The 19976-nt window shown below is 52.1% G+C and overlaps 5 protein-coding genes across 5 annotated transcripts; 2 read left to right on the top strand and 3 right to left on the bottom strand.

Moving 5' to 3' along the window:
* Positions 1-60: 60 nt before the first annotated feature.
* On the bottom strand, positions 61-1551 carry UHO2_04622 (uncharacterized protein; the record flags this gene model as incomplete). The annotated part of the gene is made up of 1 exon (XM_041554438.1): positions 61-1551. One exon carries the CDS (start codon positions 1549-1551, stop codon positions 61-63), a length of 1491 nt encoding a protein of 496 aa, XP_041410372.1.
* Positions 1552-1791: 240 nt separating this feature from the next.
* UHO2_04621 (uncharacterized protein) lies at positions 1792-2574 on the bottom strand (the record flags this gene model as incomplete). The annotated part of the gene is made up of 1 exon (XM_041554437.1): positions 1792-2574. The coding sequence occupies one exon, from the start codon at positions 2572-2574 to the stop codon at positions 1792-1794; it is 783 nt and encodes a 260-aa protein (XP_041410371.1).
* A 508-nt stretch (positions 2575-3082) lies between these two features.
* On the top strand, positions 3083-4987 carry UHO2_04620 (uncharacterized protein; the record flags this gene model as incomplete). The annotated part of the gene is made up of 1 exon (XM_041554436.1): positions 3083-4987. The coding sequence occupies one exon, from the start codon at positions 3083-3085 to the stop codon at positions 4985-4987; it is 1905 nt and encodes a 634-aa protein (XP_041410370.1).
* Positions 4988-7254: 2267 nt separating this feature from the next.
* UHO2_04619 (uncharacterized protein) lies at positions 7255-14040 on the top strand (the record flags this gene model as incomplete). The annotated part of the gene is made up of 1 exon (XM_041554435.1): positions 7255-14040. One exon carries the CDS (start codon positions 7255-7257, stop codon positions 14038-14040), a length of 6786 nt encoding a protein of 2261 aa, XP_041410369.1.
* Positions 14041-17418: 3378 nt separating this feature from the next.
* Positions 17419-19646, bottom strand: UHO2_04618 (uncharacterized protein; the record flags this gene model as incomplete). The annotated part of the gene is made up of 7 exons (XM_041554434.1): positions 17419-17816; positions 17972-18088; positions 18200-18341; positions 18459-18589; positions 18711-19053; positions 19161-19215; positions 19369-19646. The coding sequence occupies 7 exons, from the start codon at positions 19644-19646 to the stop codon at positions 17419-17421; spliced, it is 1464 nt and encodes a 487-aa protein (XP_041410368.1).
* Between the last annotated feature and the right edge of the window lie 330 nt (positions 19647-19976).

Genomic DNA, 19976 nt, shown 5'->3' with positions numbered 1-19976 from the left:
CACCTCCGCTGTTCCTTCGCTTAATCTTTCTTCCGAATCTGTCTCCATATCCATGTATTCTCATAGTGGCTCTTCATCTGTTTCGTCGAATATATTTTCTTTATTGTATCCTAGATCTTCGAAATTTTCCTCTGTCATCATCATTGGGGGTGCCTTTGTGTCAACCGGTCGCCACTCTGTTCTGTCTGACCAGCACTTTGATTCCATGAATTTTGCTGAGTTGCTCCAGAAGATGTTCGGATTGTAGTCCGGGCTGTAGAAGAGCCAGCCCTTCCTTTCTAGACTGTACCCTAAGAAAATGGATGCGACGGCTCGCTGGTCCAGTTTCTTGTTGTCCCGTTTAACTTTGGGTACGTTTACCCATGCCAGACAACCAAACACTCGTAGGAGCTTTAAAGCTCGTTCCGGCGACTTGCCAAACATCGCTTGATAAGGGAATTCATTATCAACGCTCGGAGTGAGGTTTATTTTGAACGCCGCAGCTCTGATCGCGTATGGCCAGAACTTCTTCGGTAGTCTCCTCTGCATTAGCAACGTTCTCATCTTCTCTCCAAGGGTCCTGTTCATTCTTTCTACCCGTCCATTTTGTTTGCTGTTGTACCCTACGGTGGTTTGCCACTCTATGCCCTTTTCTAACGACCATTCTAATGCATCATTGCTTTTCCATTCCGTTCCTTGATCGGATCGGATCGCTTTTAGCTTCGGATCCGTCTGTGTCTCCAGGAACAAAACAATCCTTTTGAGTTGCATAAAGGCATGACTCTTTCGTGTCAATGGCTGTGCATACACATACTTGCTATGATCGTCGACCAGCACCAACGTGCATGTGTACTCCGTCACGTGGGACGAGTCTATTATTAGATCGACGTGGATAAGATCCAGGGGCCCTACGGCTCTTTCGCCGCTACCTTTCCCCATCCGAGCGCTTGTGCTCTTGGATCGTACGCACTGCTCACACGTCAGAGCGGTGTTTGGATCCAATTTCATGGTATGCTTATCCTTTAACTTGGTTGTGATCGCCTTAGCTTTATCTCTTCCTGGGTGCCCGAGACGCTCATGCCATAGTTGTTGTTTTGAAACTTTCGGCTCATTCTCAATATGCTCGAACTCCTCATCAACACCTTCAAACAATGGTGCTGATGTGGCCATCGCGCTTTCTTGCCATGTGTCGCCTCGGAACTCCAGAAGTCCTCGCTCGCGATTCTTTGCAATCTTAAGTGTCATGCCGTTTGTTAGAAAAATTTGGCCGCCGGTTGTGTCCAATATCACTCGTGCTCCTTCATCCATTAATGAATTTGTTGACAGAAGGTTAACATTAAGGTGCTTTACATACAATACATTTTGCAGAGAGATTTCCCCGTAATCTGTTGATATGCTTGCATCTCCTATAGCTGCCGCTTCCAAGACCTCGCTTCCGGCGGTAATTATCCGCTTTCGGCAAGTTCTCGGGTGGATGAGCATGCTGTAGTCGTTCACCATATGGTAACTCGCCCCCGAGTCCAAGATCCAATGAGCTGTTTCTTTTGTGTTCGAGGGGTCCTGCCATTTCATTGGGAGGGTGAGGGAGCACCACGCTTCCTATTTAGATTCAGCGAGGGGGGAGTCCTTGGGAATGGTAACCAAGGCGTCGCATTGACTGATACCATGTCCCGGTCGCTTGCAGACCCAGCATCGGATTCGGCGTGACTTGCTTGCGTTCCTCGAGCTCGCGTGGCTGTTGTCGGCTTCGGCTTCGGTCTCTCCGGCCCGTTCGTTTTGATCGTCGTTGCCGGCGGTTCTAGCACTGGCTTGTCAAGGGTCGATCCTTTGTGCGGGGACGCTCTCGACAGCGGTCTGCCGGATGCTTAGTGCGGTGGCAAGGGCGTTGAAATCGATTTGATGGACGGTGGCAACCGTCTCCTTGTACACCGGATGCCGGATCGTGCATTTCTGCAGAGCCGAGAACAATGTATCATCGGCGAATGGTTTGCCGAGGAGGCTGCTTTCGGTTTGTATGGACCGGATCTCTTGAATTAGCTTTCTGGCGTCCGAGTTAAACATCTTTGTATCGTTGAGTTGCGAGATAAGCGCAAGTCTGTGAGACGTCTTGGTGGCTTCATTCGTGAGACCGTTTTCGATCTTTCTCCACACTTGGTTGAAAGTAAGGTACTCCTTGATTACATCTAGAACGAGGTAATTTACATTGTGTTCTCCGGTAGTGTCGATTGTTCCACGCAGGGCGTTGATTAAAGCATCGTCGAGGGAGCGGCTCCATTTCGGGTGTTTCTTGTCGTACGTTCCCTCGAGATGTTTCATCGCATGAGGCACGGATCGGAGGAAAGATTTCACGTGGGCGCTCCAGCTATGATAGTTTCGTGACGTGAGCTTTGGCACGGGTTCGAGGAGCTTTGCTAGGGTGCGAAAGTTATATCGCTTGTCACCATCATCAAAGTCGGAGTCGGAATCGGTGTCTTCGTCGGCTTCATCATTGATGGCCTCCGGCTCGTTCTCGCTCGTGGCATTATTATCGACCCGAACCTGGGTGTTCTTGCCTTTTCTGCCTCCTTTGGTCCTCGTTTCGGTGTCTTCTACCATGGTTGTCGGCGAGTTTCGGTTAGCTCGGTGATAGCTTCTTCAGACTCTTAATCAAATGAAGATAACAATTAATATACGGCGTTATCGGGGTCACGATCAGACTCCCTTTACCACAGCCGTATGTTCTATGTAATGCTTAGTTTTCATGATGTGAGACTGAATGACAAACACATATATATACTCCATTCACTGCTCTGGTCCTATTCGAGGCAGGATGTGTCTCTTCATTTGTACTCCTGTGTTGCTATGATACCGGGTGCCACTGTGCTGTCACCATGACAACAATTACGTACCTCATTGTACTTCTCGCTTACGTGAGCCTCCCGTGTCTCAATGTCTCGGCCGTAACATGTGCATCTTACTTGAGATGCCGACGCATCTTCAACTGAAAATCTGGAAATTTTCGTTACAGACACGCGGAAAAGCTCAGAGGATTTCAGAACAAGACACTGTCCAACCGTGCGAAACTTGGAGACAACTCTCCATCACCACATACAAAGTGCTCATCATGGCGGGACAGAAACGAGCTCGATCTAACGACGGTCCGAGCGGCTCGAAGCCTGCCGGAAACGGCGGCGGGCCTTCGGCTACCGTCTATCGCAAATCAGCAAAGAAGCAACGATCCGATCAGCAGCAAGAATCAGCAAAACCCGTCAAGAAGCCAGTACCGCAACGCACACGACCCAAAGACGAGCCCAAACCCAAGACAAAGCACGAGTTCATCCAGGCAAAGAAGGCTGCTGCTATCAAAGAGAAGGAGGCCGCTGTCGCAGCTCGATGTGCCGAAGAAGCTGCTGAAAAGCAAATGCGCAAGAGGCAGGCTGAGCAACAGAAGGGCAAAGGTGCTTCTTCTAAAGGTGCGGCCCAACCATCGACTATCTTGGTCAAGCCACCGCAGCCGACTTGTACTTTCAAGATCGTCGCCGGGTCGTACGAGCGACTTTTATACGGACTCGAGGCGACAGTGCAGGCAAGCACGGAGAGCGGCAGCGATGCTGCGGAGGCCTCTTCTTCCAGATCCGCTTCGTCCTCTTTCAATGTTTCACTCAGACCCATCTTCACCTTTCCAGCACACATCTCATCTATTCGCACTGTCGCTACAGCAGGTGCAGACTCAAAGTGGCTCGCTACGGGTGGCACTGATGAGATCGTCAAGCTGTGGGATTTGCGAAAGCAGCGAGAAGTCGGTCAGCTCACAGGGCACCAAGGCACCATTACTTCTCTCGTCTTTGCATCTCGTACCTACCTTTTGACCACCAGCGCTGACTCGAATATCAACCTCTATCGCACACGAGATTGGGCACTTGTCAGGACGCTCAAGGGTCACATCGGACGCATCAATAGCGCATCACCGCATCCCACGGGTCGATTGGCATTGAGTGTGGGAAGCGACCGCACAATCCGCATGTGGGATTTGATGCGAGGACAAGCAGCTGCTTCGACTCGAATCGGTATCGAGGCGGATCTGGTTCGATGGGACACAACTGGCTCGCGCTTTGTCGTGCTTGCCTACAGACAAGCGATGATGTTTAGGACCGACATGACCAAGATTGCCGAGCTCGAAGAGAAGCGACGCATTGGCGATGTCTGCTTCTTCCGCGCCAAAGATGCATCAGGCCAGGAGCGCGAGCTTTTCTTTGCTGGTTTGGAAGAAGGCACTGTCAAGGTCTTTGATCTTGATGCAAAGGTTGCACAGAAGGCAAATGGCACAACAGCAGGTAAGGTGAAGGAGGGCAAGCACGCCGAAGCAGAGGAGTCGGATGCGGAAAGTGAAGATGATCAAGAGGCAGATGAGAGGGAGGAATTGACACCGCTTGTTGAAGTGGGCAGGCTGGTGGGACACAAGAACCGAGTACGATCGGTCGCTGTATTGCCAGTCTCGATACCATCTCCTTCCAGCAAGGGCAAGCAAAAGGCCCAGGATGCGGCCAAATCGTACCTCGCCGTCACCATCTCATCGGATGGATTTATCCGCACCTTCGATCTCAGCCCCATGATCAATCAGCTTTCTTCGGACGAGCACACGCTGGCAGAGTACACCGAAAAGATGGTGTCGGTGGAGAGCAATGCTCAATTTGACACCAAGGGCACTCGACTCACGTGCTTGGCTGCAGTGGGCGTGGCAGGCAATGCGGATGAAGAAGACGAGGCTGATGTCCTAGGCAGTGATGATGAAGAGGATGCCGCTGGTCTGCGGGACGAGCAAGAGAGTGAAGACGACGAGGTGGACATGGAGGCTGAAGATGAAGAACTCAAAGCACTGGAACGGGCACTCAAAGATGCTCAGGAGAAGGGACTAGATCTGGAAGACCTCGAAGGCCTGCTGAATGGCGACGAGATCGATGTGGCGGAGGAAGAGGACAAGGATGACGAGGAGTTTGGCAGCGACGACGATTATGACCTCGAAGCTTAAGAGGAAGATGAAGACAAAGACGAGGGAGAACTCGAGTAAGCGGGGATGTTCTCTGTTATGAAAATGACACCCGCACTAATACCACGATGATATCTGTCTTGATCTCGTCTCCATCGCCAACTGAACATGACGCGCGCCAGCCTGAGCAAGAAGAGCATGGTCACTCCGTTCATGGAGTCAGGATATGTAGGGCTCGATTGCGTGGTCAGTGCTAGTTAGCGCTTGGACCTAAAACTAGCTTGAGGCAGTAAGGTGCTAGCACAGACCAGCCCCGACCGCGGCTGTAAAGAAGCATGGCTGCGACGCGTGAGTGACGGGATTACGAGGCCGTCATAAGCAGGAGCGAGAGCATAGCGCACAGGACAGCTCAGCGAAGAATGCAAGACATAGGGGTCGTGTGCGGGGTCGCCTGGCAGACTTGGGCTCGGCCTAAGAGGCAAGTTTCGGTTGGTGTCAGCCAGATTTACATCGAGGCAAACTTGGCAGAGATTTGTACAGCCGGTGCTCCACAAGTAGTATGCCCAGCTGCTTCGCTACCAAGCAAGTCGGAAGTCATCCGATGGAGGGGTTAGGATCCTTGGTGTGATACGATACGAACCAAATTTCGAAACCACAGATTTAAAATCAAGAAGGAGACAAAAAAGGAAAAAAAAAGAAAAAAAAAGAAAAAAAAAAAGAAAAAAAAAAAAAGGAACAATAAGAATTTAAATTCAATGTCACTGCAAAAGAGAAGGTCACAAAAAGGAAAAGGGTAGCACTTGGCCTGTGTCCTTCGTCCTTTCCAAGCCACAGTAGGGTTCTGTGAGACACCTGTTTTGATGTTACTGTACCTCCTCTCCATCAGCGTCGAACCAGGAGGAAATTACTTTCTCTTGGAATGCTGACTGTTTTTGAACTTTGATCTTACAGTAGCTGCAGCCGTGATTTTCTTCTTTTCTTTGCTTCTTTTCTTTGCTTCTTTCCCTCTGAACTGAGATCTGCGCACCGCAGCAGTGGCTGCAGAAGTGTGCATGAGAGCTGCGTGTTTGCTGCATGCATACTCCTCTGCTTGGTTGCTGTGCTGTCGTCGCTGGCGTGGCGGCTCTTCCTTTCCTGTTGTATTGCCAGTAAAAAAAGTCTTCCTTTGTCGCTGTCGCTGCGGATATTGTTGCAGCTGTTTCGTTGGCAAACTCGGTAACGGCAGTGTCCGCCTTGTTTTTGTGTGAGCGGTTAGGGTTAGCCTCGCGATGCTCGAGATCGTCTTGGCCGAGGCCTACACTCGTCCTTGCTCAGAGCCTTGCTTGCTTTTTCATACTGTTTCATTAGATTTCCGATCGTCTGTGTCTAACGCGCTACACAGGCTATGCTGGGAGGAGCTGAGGACTTCAGCTATGATTGCAAACAATTTTAGCGACCGACTGTCTGTGAGAGAGTGTCAGAAGATCAGCAGCAACAAGGTTGAGGGAGTTGATGATCTTCAAGGGTCCGCACCAAGGCACGCTTCAAATTCGCTGCTAAAGTCGCTGCAAATACTTCATCTCGTCCTGCATTGATTTACCCCTTACCGTACCTTTTGCCGTTGGAGATTTTGTGACTGCACCGATCCGACACTGCTCCTAAGAGCTTCCGAAGCTTCTCTTTCGTTCAGAGCTACCATCGTCTTGACCGTCGACGAGGCTTTTCCTTACGCTCTTTGCTCCTCTTTGCTCCTCTTTGCTCCTCTTTGCTCTCTCGGCCTTTGTCCCTTTCGACCTTTGTCTCCTTCGACATTTGTCTCCTTCGACCTTTGTCCCCTTCGACCTTCGTATCCGGCTTCTTCTTCTGCATCCATTTTTCGGCCCCCATCGCAGCTTCTGTTTTACCGTCTTGTTCCGCTTCCCGTGATCCAGCTTGCCCTTGTTCGGTTGCGTCGCTCTATCTGCACTCTCGGTCCATCTCTGTCACCATCTCTCGAGCAAGTCAAACAACGGAAGGATCCGATCCCACTCCTCTCAGCTGTTCAAGCGTTGACCAAGAATCGAGACAGCTTCTCGGCACATCCGAACAGCAGCAACGCCTTCTCACCTTGTTATTTCAACACCTTGTTTTATTTCAACAACTTGTCATTTCAACACCTTGTTATTTCAACACTCTGTCATTTCAACACCCTGTCTGATAACTTCGGACGATCCGACGTTCGATGTCAGCATCTCGCATCTCTCTTTGATAGAGTCACATTCACAAGCAACCAGCTCATGCGTCTCGATTCGAACGATCACATCAGGAAACACCTAGTTTGACGCGCGGGCATGTCGACCTCGATACAGGCACGCCGACACAGTCGGGGCGTTCCGCAGCCATCTTTCGAATCATACGATCTTGCGCAGTCATCCCGTTCTAGAGCTTCTTATCGCAGAGAAGACGACCTCTTTGATACTCTTTTCCCACAACCACCACCACGCTCTCGTATTCAAGCCGAGCGTCTAGCTCGCCCTTCACTCCCTTCGCTCAAAGCTTCACTGCAGGTCGACTCTGCTGATTCCTCCAGCTCCACCGCACAGCTGCTCTCTTCCTCCAACTCCATCGAGTCGGTCAACTGGTTAGCATCCAACCCATCTTCCACTTCATCCCTCTCGCTGTTGCATAGCATACGCCCCTCCAAGCAAGGCTCTACCGACAGCTCCATAGACTACTACAGTCCAGCCGTCAGCGATGTCAACAGCGCAGAAACAGATCACAGCCTGTCCAGCAGCCATGCCCATTCGCAGTCATCCGAACTCGATCCACACGAACACGGCGCTCCCTTGACACCACTTACGCCGAATGGCGCTTCACATCCTTGGCGACCCAAGCAACTCAATCTGCTTCGTAAACGTCAAGTCGCTGCTCCTGCTGAATCTTGTATTCCAGCCTATCAAGCGACGCCCTCATGGAATGCCACTCCAACCATCAGTGCCGACCGCAATGCTCTCCTCATTGGCTTGGGTCTTGCAGGTATCGCACTCTCCTCTTCGCCTGCCGCACCCTCTGCTACTTCAGCCTTGTCAAATGAGACGCTAATGCAGGCTAGCCAAACAAGGGCTCTCATGCGATCCAGGTCGCCTCAGCTCGGCTCGAGTGCCTCTTCTTCTCGAGACAGTCAAGCAGCAAATGCGCCACTGCCACAAGGTCCAAAGCAACTCCTTCTCGTGTCTTCTGGTGGTCCACCAGGCATTCGTCGCTTTCCTGGTCGCAGGCCAAGCGAAGGTCTTTTCGAAACCTTCACCTCGCCAATACCTGCTCCTGCATCCGAGCAATCCTCTCGCAGTAACACGCCCCAGATGCGCTCCGCAATCCCAGTCATGCCAAGCGGACCCGCCTTTGTCGACGCACGAGCATGCTCTCCCGATCTTTCTTCACTTGCCCATGGCGAGCAACAGACAGGGCTTTCGGCGAAACAGTTTTTGGCACAGATCGCCTCGACGCCAGAGTATCAAGCCAGCCAATACTTTGAATCCACAACAGCCTCATCAGCATGGCCTTCAGGCCCCGCCGAGATGCAACTTGATCCAAAGGATTCCGACCAGGACTTTGACAAACCGCTCTACACCGCCATGTCAACAGTTGCTGACCATCACTTTGACATGTCAGCTAGCGAATACCGAACCACAGACTCGGCAGCAACCAACTCATCGGCAGCATTCAACTCATCGGCAACAGCCTCGCCTGCTCTGTCCCTCTTGGCCGCGAAAGGACCAGGCTTCTGTTCGGAGCATCGTTCCACATCCGCCTCCCTAAGCAGAAGGAAAGCGCCACCTACGCCTCTTGTTCTTACCTCTTCACCGGCTACTAGCAACTCCGATACGCTTCCCGGCTCCGCGAGCGGCCGTCGCAGGCGCTCTCTGACTGCCACCATCAATTCTCACTCGCCCCTTTCTGCGCCACACTCGAACCGCTCCAGCACATGGGCTCCGTCTCCGGGTAAGACTCCCACGTCCGCTGAATCCGGAACTGGCTCTAGCTCCGTTTCCGGCTCCGATCGCCGTCAGCATAGAAGCGACTCCGACTACTCCGAGCCTCTTCGCACTGCTTTCTACGATTTCGACCCCGAGGACGACGGCGAGGTCAAAGACGACACAGCTTCCAAGCCGAGCAGCAACTTGCTGCTCGGCAGTGCCCATGCATCTGCCGCTCTCCGAATGATTTGCGCAGTCTCGACATGGACAGAGCCCGAAACGACGCCTTCAGCACCTCAAGAGACCGAACCCGTTTTCGACCGGAAGGCGAGCGAGTCGCAAGATTCGCAGCTGTCTGCTTTGAGCAGTCACGTCAACTCCCTGAGAAGCACCGCCGAGACTCGCGAAAGCACTGGATCCGAACCTGCGGCCGCATTCGAGTTTGCCGACTTGGAGACGAAGCCGTCCAGCGAGGGTTTGAGTCTACAGACTATGATGGGCTTCCTTCAGCGCCAGGACTCCCAGAAGGCTCCCACATCATCGCTCTTGCAAGACGTTGATTCCGAATCCGACGAGCAAGAAAGCGATCTTTATCCGGCAGCCGAATCAACCGTGCACCAGGCGTCCACGTTGGCAGCGGCGAGCTCACAGTACGCAGCATCATCATCGGCTGAGGCACGTGACAAAGCCGCTCTTGTCACAATGCCAACACCTGCACCTTCAGGAGTTCCAAGTTTCAACATCTCCATCTTTGGGCCTGGTCAGACAACCGAGGCAAAGCACGCACCGCCACAGCTGTCCATTGATCCCAAGTATAGCGCAGAAGCTGCCCATGGCCCCGTTCTTACACGTTCCCGCAAGCAGAGTATGGTCCCCGCCCCTCCCTCCTTCGCCATTCGTGATGCCTCGGGCGAAACACAGCAGAACGATCAGACGCCCGTCTTCGTTCCCTTCGAGATTGCCACCGCTGTCGCAGGGGCGGAGAGCAACGAGTTACCCGCTGGCAACAGTAGATGGAGTTCTGGTTCCGAATCGGACGGCGAATCCGCCATCTCGACCAAGGCAACTGGACGCAAGTCGTTCTCAAAAGGGAGAAAAAGCTTCTCTGCAAGTCGCAAGAACAGCGTTGCGATCAACAAAGAGCCCATTGCCGCGCCTCTTGTGGCGAAAGAGGTGACGCCCGAAGCTGGCGGGAGACAATCAAAGCAGTCGAGCAAGTCTCAACTTTCAGCGCAAGGAGCGGCTCCCCAGAACTTGTCTGTGCCGACCAAATCTTCAGCTACTTCTATATCCAAGCGACTCCTCCTCAATGGCCTCCCTTCGCTGAGGAAGAAGAGCTTCTCCAACCTGAGTAGTCAGTCCGCATCGCCCTCGACGCCAAGCTCAGCTGGCCCCGCCTTCTTCAACAGGACGGAACTCCCCTTCCCTCCGCCAGCAACGCCTCAGGCGTTGAGATCGCCGCCCGTCCCCAGCATTACGAGTCAACCGCTGGATGGCCACGACACTGCGGGACTCACGATCAGGACCGCTTCTGTGACCACCTTTGCATCAGCAGCACAGCTGCCAGGCCAATCCCCGCAAACGCCGGTGTCTGCGCCAAACTTTGCTTCATCCAATGGCGCCACTGGTCCGCTCACCACACAACAGATCCTGGCGCAAGCTCGCAACAACGTCTGGCCCGAGAACTACATCGGCACTAGCGTCAGTGCGGCGGGCATGTCATCGCCGTACTTGTCCGCAGCTCACGACGCCTTCAGTCACGATTTTGCCCCCAGTCGCCTTGCACCGACTCCTCCGTATTTTGCTACATCGTCAACCACTCGCATCGAAAGGTCTTCGACTCCGCACCCTCCCCCAATGTCTCAAAGTCCACGTCTCGACTCCAACAGGACTTCCAGAGACAAGTCATTGCCTTCGACACCTCTAGACGGACCTGCCGCCATGATTCGCTCACGATCTCGCCACAACGAGTTTGTCCCACCTCCCAAGAACCTTCGCCATTTGCGCCAGTCTTCCTCCAACACCAACCTGGACAAGCTTCGCAAAGACGTGCCCGCTGACGTGTTCAGGTATCACCAGAAACGAGAAGCGAGCGCATTAGATGCCGCGGAAACAGAAGCTCGGGTTACTACAGCAGGTCCCTCACCGCAGCAGGACATGGTCGGCACAGAGGAGAAGTTGGCAACAGTTACCGAGACCAACGTTGATCTGGTTTCAGCCTTGTCGGATAGTTCTGCGCCTATCGATACAGTACTAGATGCTTCACTTGATCTTCCACCACTCGTCGAACGTCGCCAGGCAAAGTCGCACAAAGCTCGGCGGATCCGCAAGCAAGGAGATCGCTTCCCACGCTACAACTCCTGGTCGGATTTCGGACTGCAATGGGTAGCCGAACAGAGTACAGACGCCTTCGACATCCTTGCCGCCGAGCTCCTGCCCGCCAAGGCCATTTTAATAGCAGCAGGAGCGTCGACCGGCAATTCGAACCGACTCGTCACAGGCGGGAGCGGTGGCGGTGGAGGCGACGGTGACTCGGATGAAAGCGACACGGATGATTATGGTTCCAGCGATGGAGGCGGAGGAGCTGGTGGTGGTGGTGGGTTCGGAGGTGCAGGAGGCGGAGGAGGCGGCAAGCAACCTGCCTCAGGCCGCAATGACGCAGACAACTCGGACGATGATCTTGACGAGGAGTCTGAAGATGATGAGGTGGCCGAGGTAATGACGGATAACGACTTCGACGAGCCCTATGAGGATAGCGAGCAGGCGGCTGCCTCGCGCGTTGCTCACGGTTCCAAGATGCCCACCGTTCCCGCTCGTGGCGCATCTACGCCGACGTCTCACGCTCAGGCCGAAGAGGTCGACAACTCGGATTCATCAGACGATCGACCGCTCGGTCTGCTGGTTGATGATCCCAGAGCTCTGCAGAAGGTTCTTCGCGCACAAGAGCGAAAGCGACACTTTGCTCTAGCCGCTCAAGCTCTCGAAGGTAAGGGAAGTTCCGGCGCAACACTCTTGACAGGGAGTCAAGCTCGTCACGCCGGTCAGAGTCAGTCGAGCGACGCTGTTGTGAATCCGAGCGACCTGGCCCAAAGGCTGGCCAAGGTGCAAGGCCGACGCGAACGTGCACAAACGCCCAACGCCGCTGTCATGCAGCGGTCTCAGACTGTTGCAAGGCAGGATGTCAGTCGTGCCTTGGACAGAAAGAAACAGCCAGATGCTGCCGCTGCATCGCGTTCCAAGTCAGTGCGTGCAACGCCAGCTGATCGATACGTCCATCCGGGCATGCGAGCAAGAACACCCTCGGAAGCCGCTTTACGAGCCAAAGCCATGGCCCAAGCGGTGCCTCATGGTCCTTCTCCGATCAGCCCGACACTTCCCAGCGTGGCCAAGATGCCAGAACTGCCATCCAATGCTATGGCGACGGTGGTGGCAGCACAGAAAGCCATGGCACATGCTCAGGCCAATCCAAGCCCTGCTGCTTTGGCACAAGCTCAAGCGCTGGCGACATCAGCCACCGCTGCCCTAAACGCAGCTACGGCTCAAGTAAAGCGGGCCGGCTCGTCGCCGATTTCGCCTTCTTTTAACCAAGGTGAACCTATAGGGCACATCAGCACATCACCGCGCATCGCCGATGGCGTCGAACCTCCCGGAGCTCGCCTTCGTGCAGGCTCGAAAGCTCACGCATTCCCTGTGGCGTCTCCTGGTGGAGCTGGCGCTGCTGCACCTGCTGTCGCCATAACTCAGCACCCGAGCATGCTTCAGCGACTGCGATCGAGATCCATCTCTCGCAATCAGGCTCCACTGACCATCAATACTGCTGCCGCGCCTCCCATGCCCGACATGCCAAGACCGAGCACAGCTTCCAAAGACTCACAGGCTTCGAGCTCGCCTCACAGCGCCCACACACAGACTTTTGCTGCCTTATCGCAAGCTGCAATAAATCACGGACGACCCTCGGTAGACGCCGCTGCTGCTCCAAGCGAGGGACACGGTAGCCAGATGTCGCGAGCAGCGTCAAACCATCCTGGTAACCTGTCTAACTCGAACGACAGCAGCACAGTTCCAGCCGAGCCACGTCAACCTCACAAGATTTTCATCCTGTCGAGACAGCGCTTTACTGTTGTCGAGGTACCCGTCTCAGCACGTGCACGCGATCTTGCGCTTGAGGTGATCGAGCGAGAGAGATTGCCGATGGACGACAGCAAGGGCGGTTGGGTTGTGTTCGACTGCTCGTCCCAGCTCGGCGCCGAGCGTCCTCTGCGCGAGTACGAGGTGATCACCGATGTGGTCAATGTACGGGCGCATCCTCAGACCGATTTCTTCCTCATCAAGCGCACAGAGCTGTCGACCTATCTGTCCATTCGCTCCTTGCCGTCAAGCTCGCCAGCGCTTGCAGGATACGTCTACGTGCAGGATCGCAAGAAGAAGTGGAGCAAACGGTGGCTCGAACTCCGCGACCATGCTCTGTACCATGCCAAGAACGAAAAGGGCAAGGACGAGATGTCTGTCTGTCAGATTTCCACCTTCGATGTGTACTTGGTCGACAGCTCTGCATTCAAGATGCCCAAGGCCAACGGATTTGCACTTCGCTCTCAGGATCCCATCACCATGTTTGAGAAGCCGGATCAGGACTATATCCACTACTTTTGCCTGACTGACCCTGCGGCCCACCGCGACTGGGTCAGGGCTATTCTCAACGCACGCACTTACATCTTGCGTCAGGAGAAGGCAGTCCTGTTCCAGATTGACTCGCCTCCTACCAGTCACGAAGCAGGTCAACCCGGTGTACTTGCAAGCGGCGGTCTTTCGAGAAAGAATACTTCAAGACGTCCAAATGGTCGACCCGCAGCGTTGTCGACGGAGGCGGGGACCAGTGGCGCGACGGGTCCATCACCTCCCACACCGCTGATCGACAGCAATGCTTTCGCTGGTCCATTCGCTAAAGGAAGCCTGCTCGCCGACAAGGCCATCAGCGATGCCAAAGAGGCTCTCCGCGGTCATGCAGCTGTCGCACCTCCCACTGGGGCTCTTCACGATCTCAGCCTGATGGACCGCAATGCTGTGCGCATGAATGAAGCGAGGAGGAAAGAAGAGATCATCGAGCGTCAACGGCGGATGAAAGCGGACGGTCAGCCATTGATCGACCTCGCTCGAAGATAGCGACGAGGGAAGCGCTGCGAAAGTTGCTTCAATGCTATCATGTGTCATTATGATGATGATAATTGTATTTTTAGGTCACCAACTTTGTTCCTTTTTATTTCATGGTGTGACGGCTTAGTCGATTACCATAATCCCTTGAGAGTCGAGACCGATGATTTTACGACAACATCCTGTTGAAGATGGCGGCAAGCTTGCTGTCAGTGTAGATATCTCGCAAGCATCGTAACTGCATCGCAACTGCATCGCAACTGCATCGCCCGATCGGATTCGAGCAAGACAAAGCGACAAAGTGAAGAGATGGGCGGTTCACCAGCTCGTGCAGAATTCGCTTGGCGCAGGGGCTCGCTTGGACGCCGCCAAAGCGAGAGGACAGAAGCGAGGACAACGCTGTGCGCCGTCGGCGTTTAAGGCAGTGCAGTGTCTAAGCGAGATGCTTCACTGTATACGGCGCGCTTCTCGGACCCTAACATTTGCGATCGGATCAAGGCTGAAAGCGGGGCCGAGCAAGCTTCCAGAAGAACAACGCTTGCTGAGATTTGATGGATCATACAATAGGTACGACGGAAGGTCTCTCGACTGATGCAAAGCCACATCGATGTGTATCGGTCTGCCAGAGCATTCGTCGGCTGCAGATGATAGAAAAGAGCATCGAAATGGCTACAACGAACAAAATGGCTACAACAAACAAAATGGCTACAACGAACAAAATTGCTCCTTCCTGTTCGGAAAGAGTGCATCACGTGATTGTCATAAAAAAAAAAGGAAAAAAAAAAAAAAAAAAAAAAAAAAAAGGCGTGCGCGTCTGGGCTGGACTCAACAATCGAATTGTTCCGCTTCTCCGCTCGGCTCTTCACAACATCATTCCGCTTCTTGCTAAAGATAACGATTCAGCAGGAAGTCGAAGTGACGAAGGATCAGGCAAGATCAATCTAGAACATAATCAGGAAAGCAGATCTGATCATGGATCAAGCAGAGCCAATCTGACAAGAGATCAGATACAACACAGTCCCACTCATTGTCAAGCTAGGTCATGAAATAGCATACTCCCACAGTAGGTATGAGCCTCACAAATGTATATACAGCTTGTGTGTAAACTGTCACACAATTTTACATGTCACCATACATCACTCTAATGCTCAATAGCCATAAGTTATATTGCCACACTGTCTGATATCATCTGAAAGCTCTGCTTCTTCTCTCCAAGACTGTGTAATTGATATTGACATTGCCTGAGAAAATTGTGCTTTGAAAAAGAGCCAAGAATTTTTTTATTGTGGGACAGTTTATGGAGTGCTCCTCAACAACACCTTAGTACTTTGTATTCCCTCCTTTTGCCTTCAGAACAGCCTCAATGCAGTGTGGCATACTCTCTATTAGGTTCCTACATGTCTCTGGAGTGATCACTGCCCATTCAGCCTCACATCTCTTGAGCAGTTCATCCCTGGACTTTGCAATTGTACTATACTTTGAGAGTTGCATTTTGAGATGGTGCCAGAGGTGTTTGATTGGGTTTAAGTCAGGCAACTGTGCCAGCCATTCCATAACCTTAATGTTATTGCTTGTCAACCACATTTTACTCTTCTTGGACATGTGTTTAGGGTCATTGTCTTGCTGAAAAATGATATCAGTATATGCATGCTGAAGGCACAAAATTACTGTTGAAGCCGGCATTCTTAATCCAACAGAACTGCTTACCATCTGGTCCAAAGGAGTTGATCTTTGTCTCATCAGACCATACCACCTTCTTCCAATCCTCAACAGTCATGTCCTTGTGCCCATTAGCAAATTTGTGACAGGCTTTGTAATGTCACTTGAGTAGCTTTGGTTTTTTCACCAACCTCTGTACTTTGTAACAACAATAATGAAGTGCTTTCCTTACTGTGGTTGGGCAAGCTTTGACTTGGAATGTCTCCTGCAGTGCTTGACATGCTTTCCTGACAGTGGAGGTGCAATTGAGCTCAAAATAGTGGTCCAGGAAGCAAACATGACAGGGCTGGAGTTTTATTGGCTGGCCCCCCTTTGACTTTGGAACATCAGCTGAGGCACTTTTGCTGATGTGATTCACAGTAGACTTGCTCATACCAAGTTGCTTGGCAACTGAATGGGTAGATTCCCCATTTTGGAGGTGAAAGAGTTTAGATTGGTGCTTCTCTGGGGTGGTTTTTGGCATGATGGTATAGATATGATGGTGTCAGACTGGAAGGGCCACTGGATCACTCACAATCATCTGATTGAGCTGAAACTTTCCATGTTACTACTTTCAATGTATATGAAGGCTCCCACCAAGTTACATTGCAAGTTTCATTGTAGTTGACAGCCCATAAGGTCAGGAATGGAGTGGTGTTGCTATTTGGCAGCATGCTCCATAAACTGTCCCACAATAAAAAAATTCTTGGCTCTTTTTCAAAGCACAATTTTCTCAGGCAATGTCAATATCAATTACACAGTCTTGGAGAGAAGAAGCAGAGCTTTCAGATGATATCAGACAGTGTGGCAATACAACTTATGGCTATTGAGCATTAGAGTGATGTGTGGTGACATGTAAAATTGTGGGACAGTTTACATGCAAGCTGTATATCAAGCTGAGAACACTAGGTTCTCACCACATTCATTAGTCAATCAAGTATATATGTTTCTGCTCTAAAAATAGTAGTGACATCATACTTGGACTCTCCCCAATCACCAGTTATCAGGACCAAATGTCTTCAAACTTCAATGCTTCTCTGCTCCTCTATTCACAAACATCATCTTCACCAAAGCCAGGTGTACTATTATCAGCCTGGACCTCGCTGGTCTTTACCCGCAATCCGCTTTGTTTTTCGTGTTATGTATATACATTTTTAGTTACGTTTGGTGCGTTTGAGTCCAGACGGGATGGCGGCTCCCTGAAGCTCCAATCTGCAACGTGAGGTTGGCCTCTCGACTTGACGGGTCCCGTCATGGATCAATTGCGTTTGAAAGGGTATGTGAGTGGTAATGCAGCACATCGGACCCTTGCAGAGACAAACTGGGCAAATGAGGAAGGCGAGGGACCTTCCTGATCTAGTTTGCCCAGTTGTCCGGTTTTCTACTCTCCAGCCGAGGCCAAGTTGTTGTGAGGGTGTGTGACAAATAGCGTTGATCACAAGTATCGATTGTGATAATGATCATGAACTAAAGTACAGGATGATTCGGATGTATATATGTCCTCCAGCATTCTGTGTACACATGTATGATACAAGGATGATAAGGGTGAAATGTAACAGGGAAACTATGTTGGATGTTTGATAACCGGTATGCCAATGCCTATTGGGGCAAGTTGGTTCGGGCCTAAGGGGTGCATATCCGAATGAGTGGAGTTGGCCAAGTATGTGAGATCGAAGTAGAAGTGACATACTTTTACTCAAGCCCCTGCATGGGAACGCCTCTTCTCGAGCAGAAGTCGATCTCATATATCTCAAATCTGTGTGCATCTGACACTAGCTTCGAAAAAGGATGATCGCGTGGCTTTGCATACAGTTGCATCTCATCGCTCACCGAATTGCTGTCTTGTGCCTTCTTTCGAGCTTTTGCGACTCCAGTGCTTCGTGGCACATAGAGATCAGTGAGATGCGATCCCAAGCCAAAGTCGGGTTCTGCTTTTTGCCTGCTGCTTTCCGTTTCGGTCGGTCCGCACTGAAGAGCGCCTTTTCGGTCGTAGGAAGCTTCTTGTCCGACGTTGGAGGCGTGGGAACACATTCCTTCCCTCTTCTTGTTGAATGCTGATGGACCACCTTGACGATAGTTCAGCTTAAGCTCTGAGCGGGAAACATTATTCGTTGTCTCGAAGTGAGCCAAAGATCGAGGGCATTCATCTCAGACCTTCTCGTGGATTGTCAGACTCCGACATTTTCGTCGTGAACACACAGGCCTGCTCGACACGATCCGCTGTGGATGCTGGTGGCAGCTCTACTCCTGTGGTCCTTCCGAGTCTGCACGATGCTCTGATTTGAAAGTGGCGTCCTGGTGCTCGGCTGTTCGGGCAACATAAGCTCGGCGAGGGTAGAGGAAATGCCATACAGCAGCGCCTCTGTCCTTGAAGATCATGCTGGACGTGGCGGACGTCACGGATGGATCGCATCACGTAACCTTGTTCTTTTCACACGGCTATACACCTGGTGTGAACCTGCAAGCAGGGTACCAGCATCTACTCTCCGCAATCTCGCCACTTCGCTTGTGCAAGAGAGGGTGGTAAGGAAGAGACCTAAGCGAGCTTCATACCAAAACTGAACAAGCGAATCGAACGCTCTCTGGAATTGAGCTCGCCAAAAGTTCTTCCCGGGCTGAAGGACCGAAGGAACGGCGTTCAACTGTTGTTCTTTTACTGATTCCTCATGCGCCGAGCTCGCCTACCGGAAACGATTCTTGTTGTGCACCCGACACACGGAAAGCCTGCAGACGTTGGCATTGTCCATGTGAGGATCGTCCATTGCGCCGTTCCTCTGAATGCGACCTTGACAGAAGGGGCCATCTTGACTTGGACGGCTGGCGATCCAAGTCTCTCGTGTTCGTAGGATGTACAGCCAGGTCGCTGTCGATACTTGGCAAGGGGCTATCGGCAAGAAAGCCAGAGAAACATAGCACACATAGCTCGAACTTTGGAGTGCTGCAATGTTCTTCAAAGCGAGCTGATCAAGAATACCAGTTCGGACAAGCCAAAACGAGACGAGCAGAGCTCGAGTTACGCGAGCATGGGCTGACACAGCGCTGGTTCGCTAAGATCTGTTCCATCTCGTGCAAGAGGCATCCTCTTCGCTCTTCGCTATTCGCGGCTGTACCTTCGTGAAGCTGATGCAAACCAGTCGACCTCTCAATCGAATCAAGTCGGGAGATTGGTCTGAGTAGGTATGCAATTCCGTCGGGATACTTGTTGTGAGGGAAGAGGTGAGGCAGCACACAGTGACGAGATATAGCATACTTTGTGCAGATCCGGTTGTTGCCTAGAGATGAGAATCCATCGTTCTGCAAACAAGTTTCCGACTCCGCTCGACGAGGCTGCACCCTTGTGCAATCCATGTCAACCTAAAAACAGCCCAAGCCGCTGTGCAACCCTTGCGAAGTGAGTCGCTGGATAGAGGACACAACAAGCCCAAAGTGGTAACCTTCTCTTTTGTTCGCATTTGACGCTCCGACTGAGAGAAATTTGTGGCACCGAAGCTGGGTTTGAGCAGATCAAGGCCCGCCCCGCCCAAGAAGCATACCTTCATCCAACTCAGCGGCGGTCTCAGCAGCAGCAACAGGTTCTACAAGACTTGAGATCTTTGATCCCACGATCTGGTTGCTAAGTAATCATGCGGTTTGTTCGGCCACTGTTTTTGTCGCTCCGCTTTGGCTTGTGCAGGTGAGGATGAAATATGCGTCACGTGTTGTCGCACTTCTACACTCAGCCAGATGCGTTGCTGCGACCCCATATGAACCTTTGTTGCATCCCCTCCATTCGAAACGTCTGTATTCCCAGCGTTTACATAACATAGGTCTGAGGCAGCGTCCAGATGCTGGCCTGGCAAGCCGGGCATGGGCGAAGCTGGGATCGAGACGTGGATCGCGGTCCCCTTCCTAGCGTGCGGCCTTGACTTGGTGTGAGGCATGGAAAGCCATGCCCAGAGATGGTTTCCGTTGAAAAGCTGCTCTGTGCAATGCCGCTCAAGTGACCGAGCCCGTCCAAGTATTGTTTGCCTCCTCCTGCCGGCTTATTTGTCAACAATGATGCCAAAAGAAGACCTTTGTTTTCTGGGCAGTAAGCGCGCTTGACATGTGGACGACCGGCATCCTATCTCCTAGTCCTGCTGGTCTTCACACTTGATCTATCGACTCAGATCATCTGGTCCGAAACAAGCAACAGACCGACTGAGTGTGCTGTATGCTGACTGTCGATCGGCCTTCTGCACCTAGATGCATCCTGCAGGACCGAGCCCATC

Source organism: Ustilago hordei, assembly GCF_900519145.1.
Source record: "Ustilago hordei strain Uho2 genome assembly, contig: UHO2_contig_10, whole genome shotgun sequence".
Lineage (NCBI taxonomy): Eukaryota > Fungi > Basidiomycota > Ustilaginomycetes > Ustilaginales > Ustilaginaceae > Ustilago > Ustilago hordei.
The sequence above is the reverse complement of the archived record's forward strand: the minus strand, read 5'-3'. Positions and strand labels throughout refer to the sequence as shown.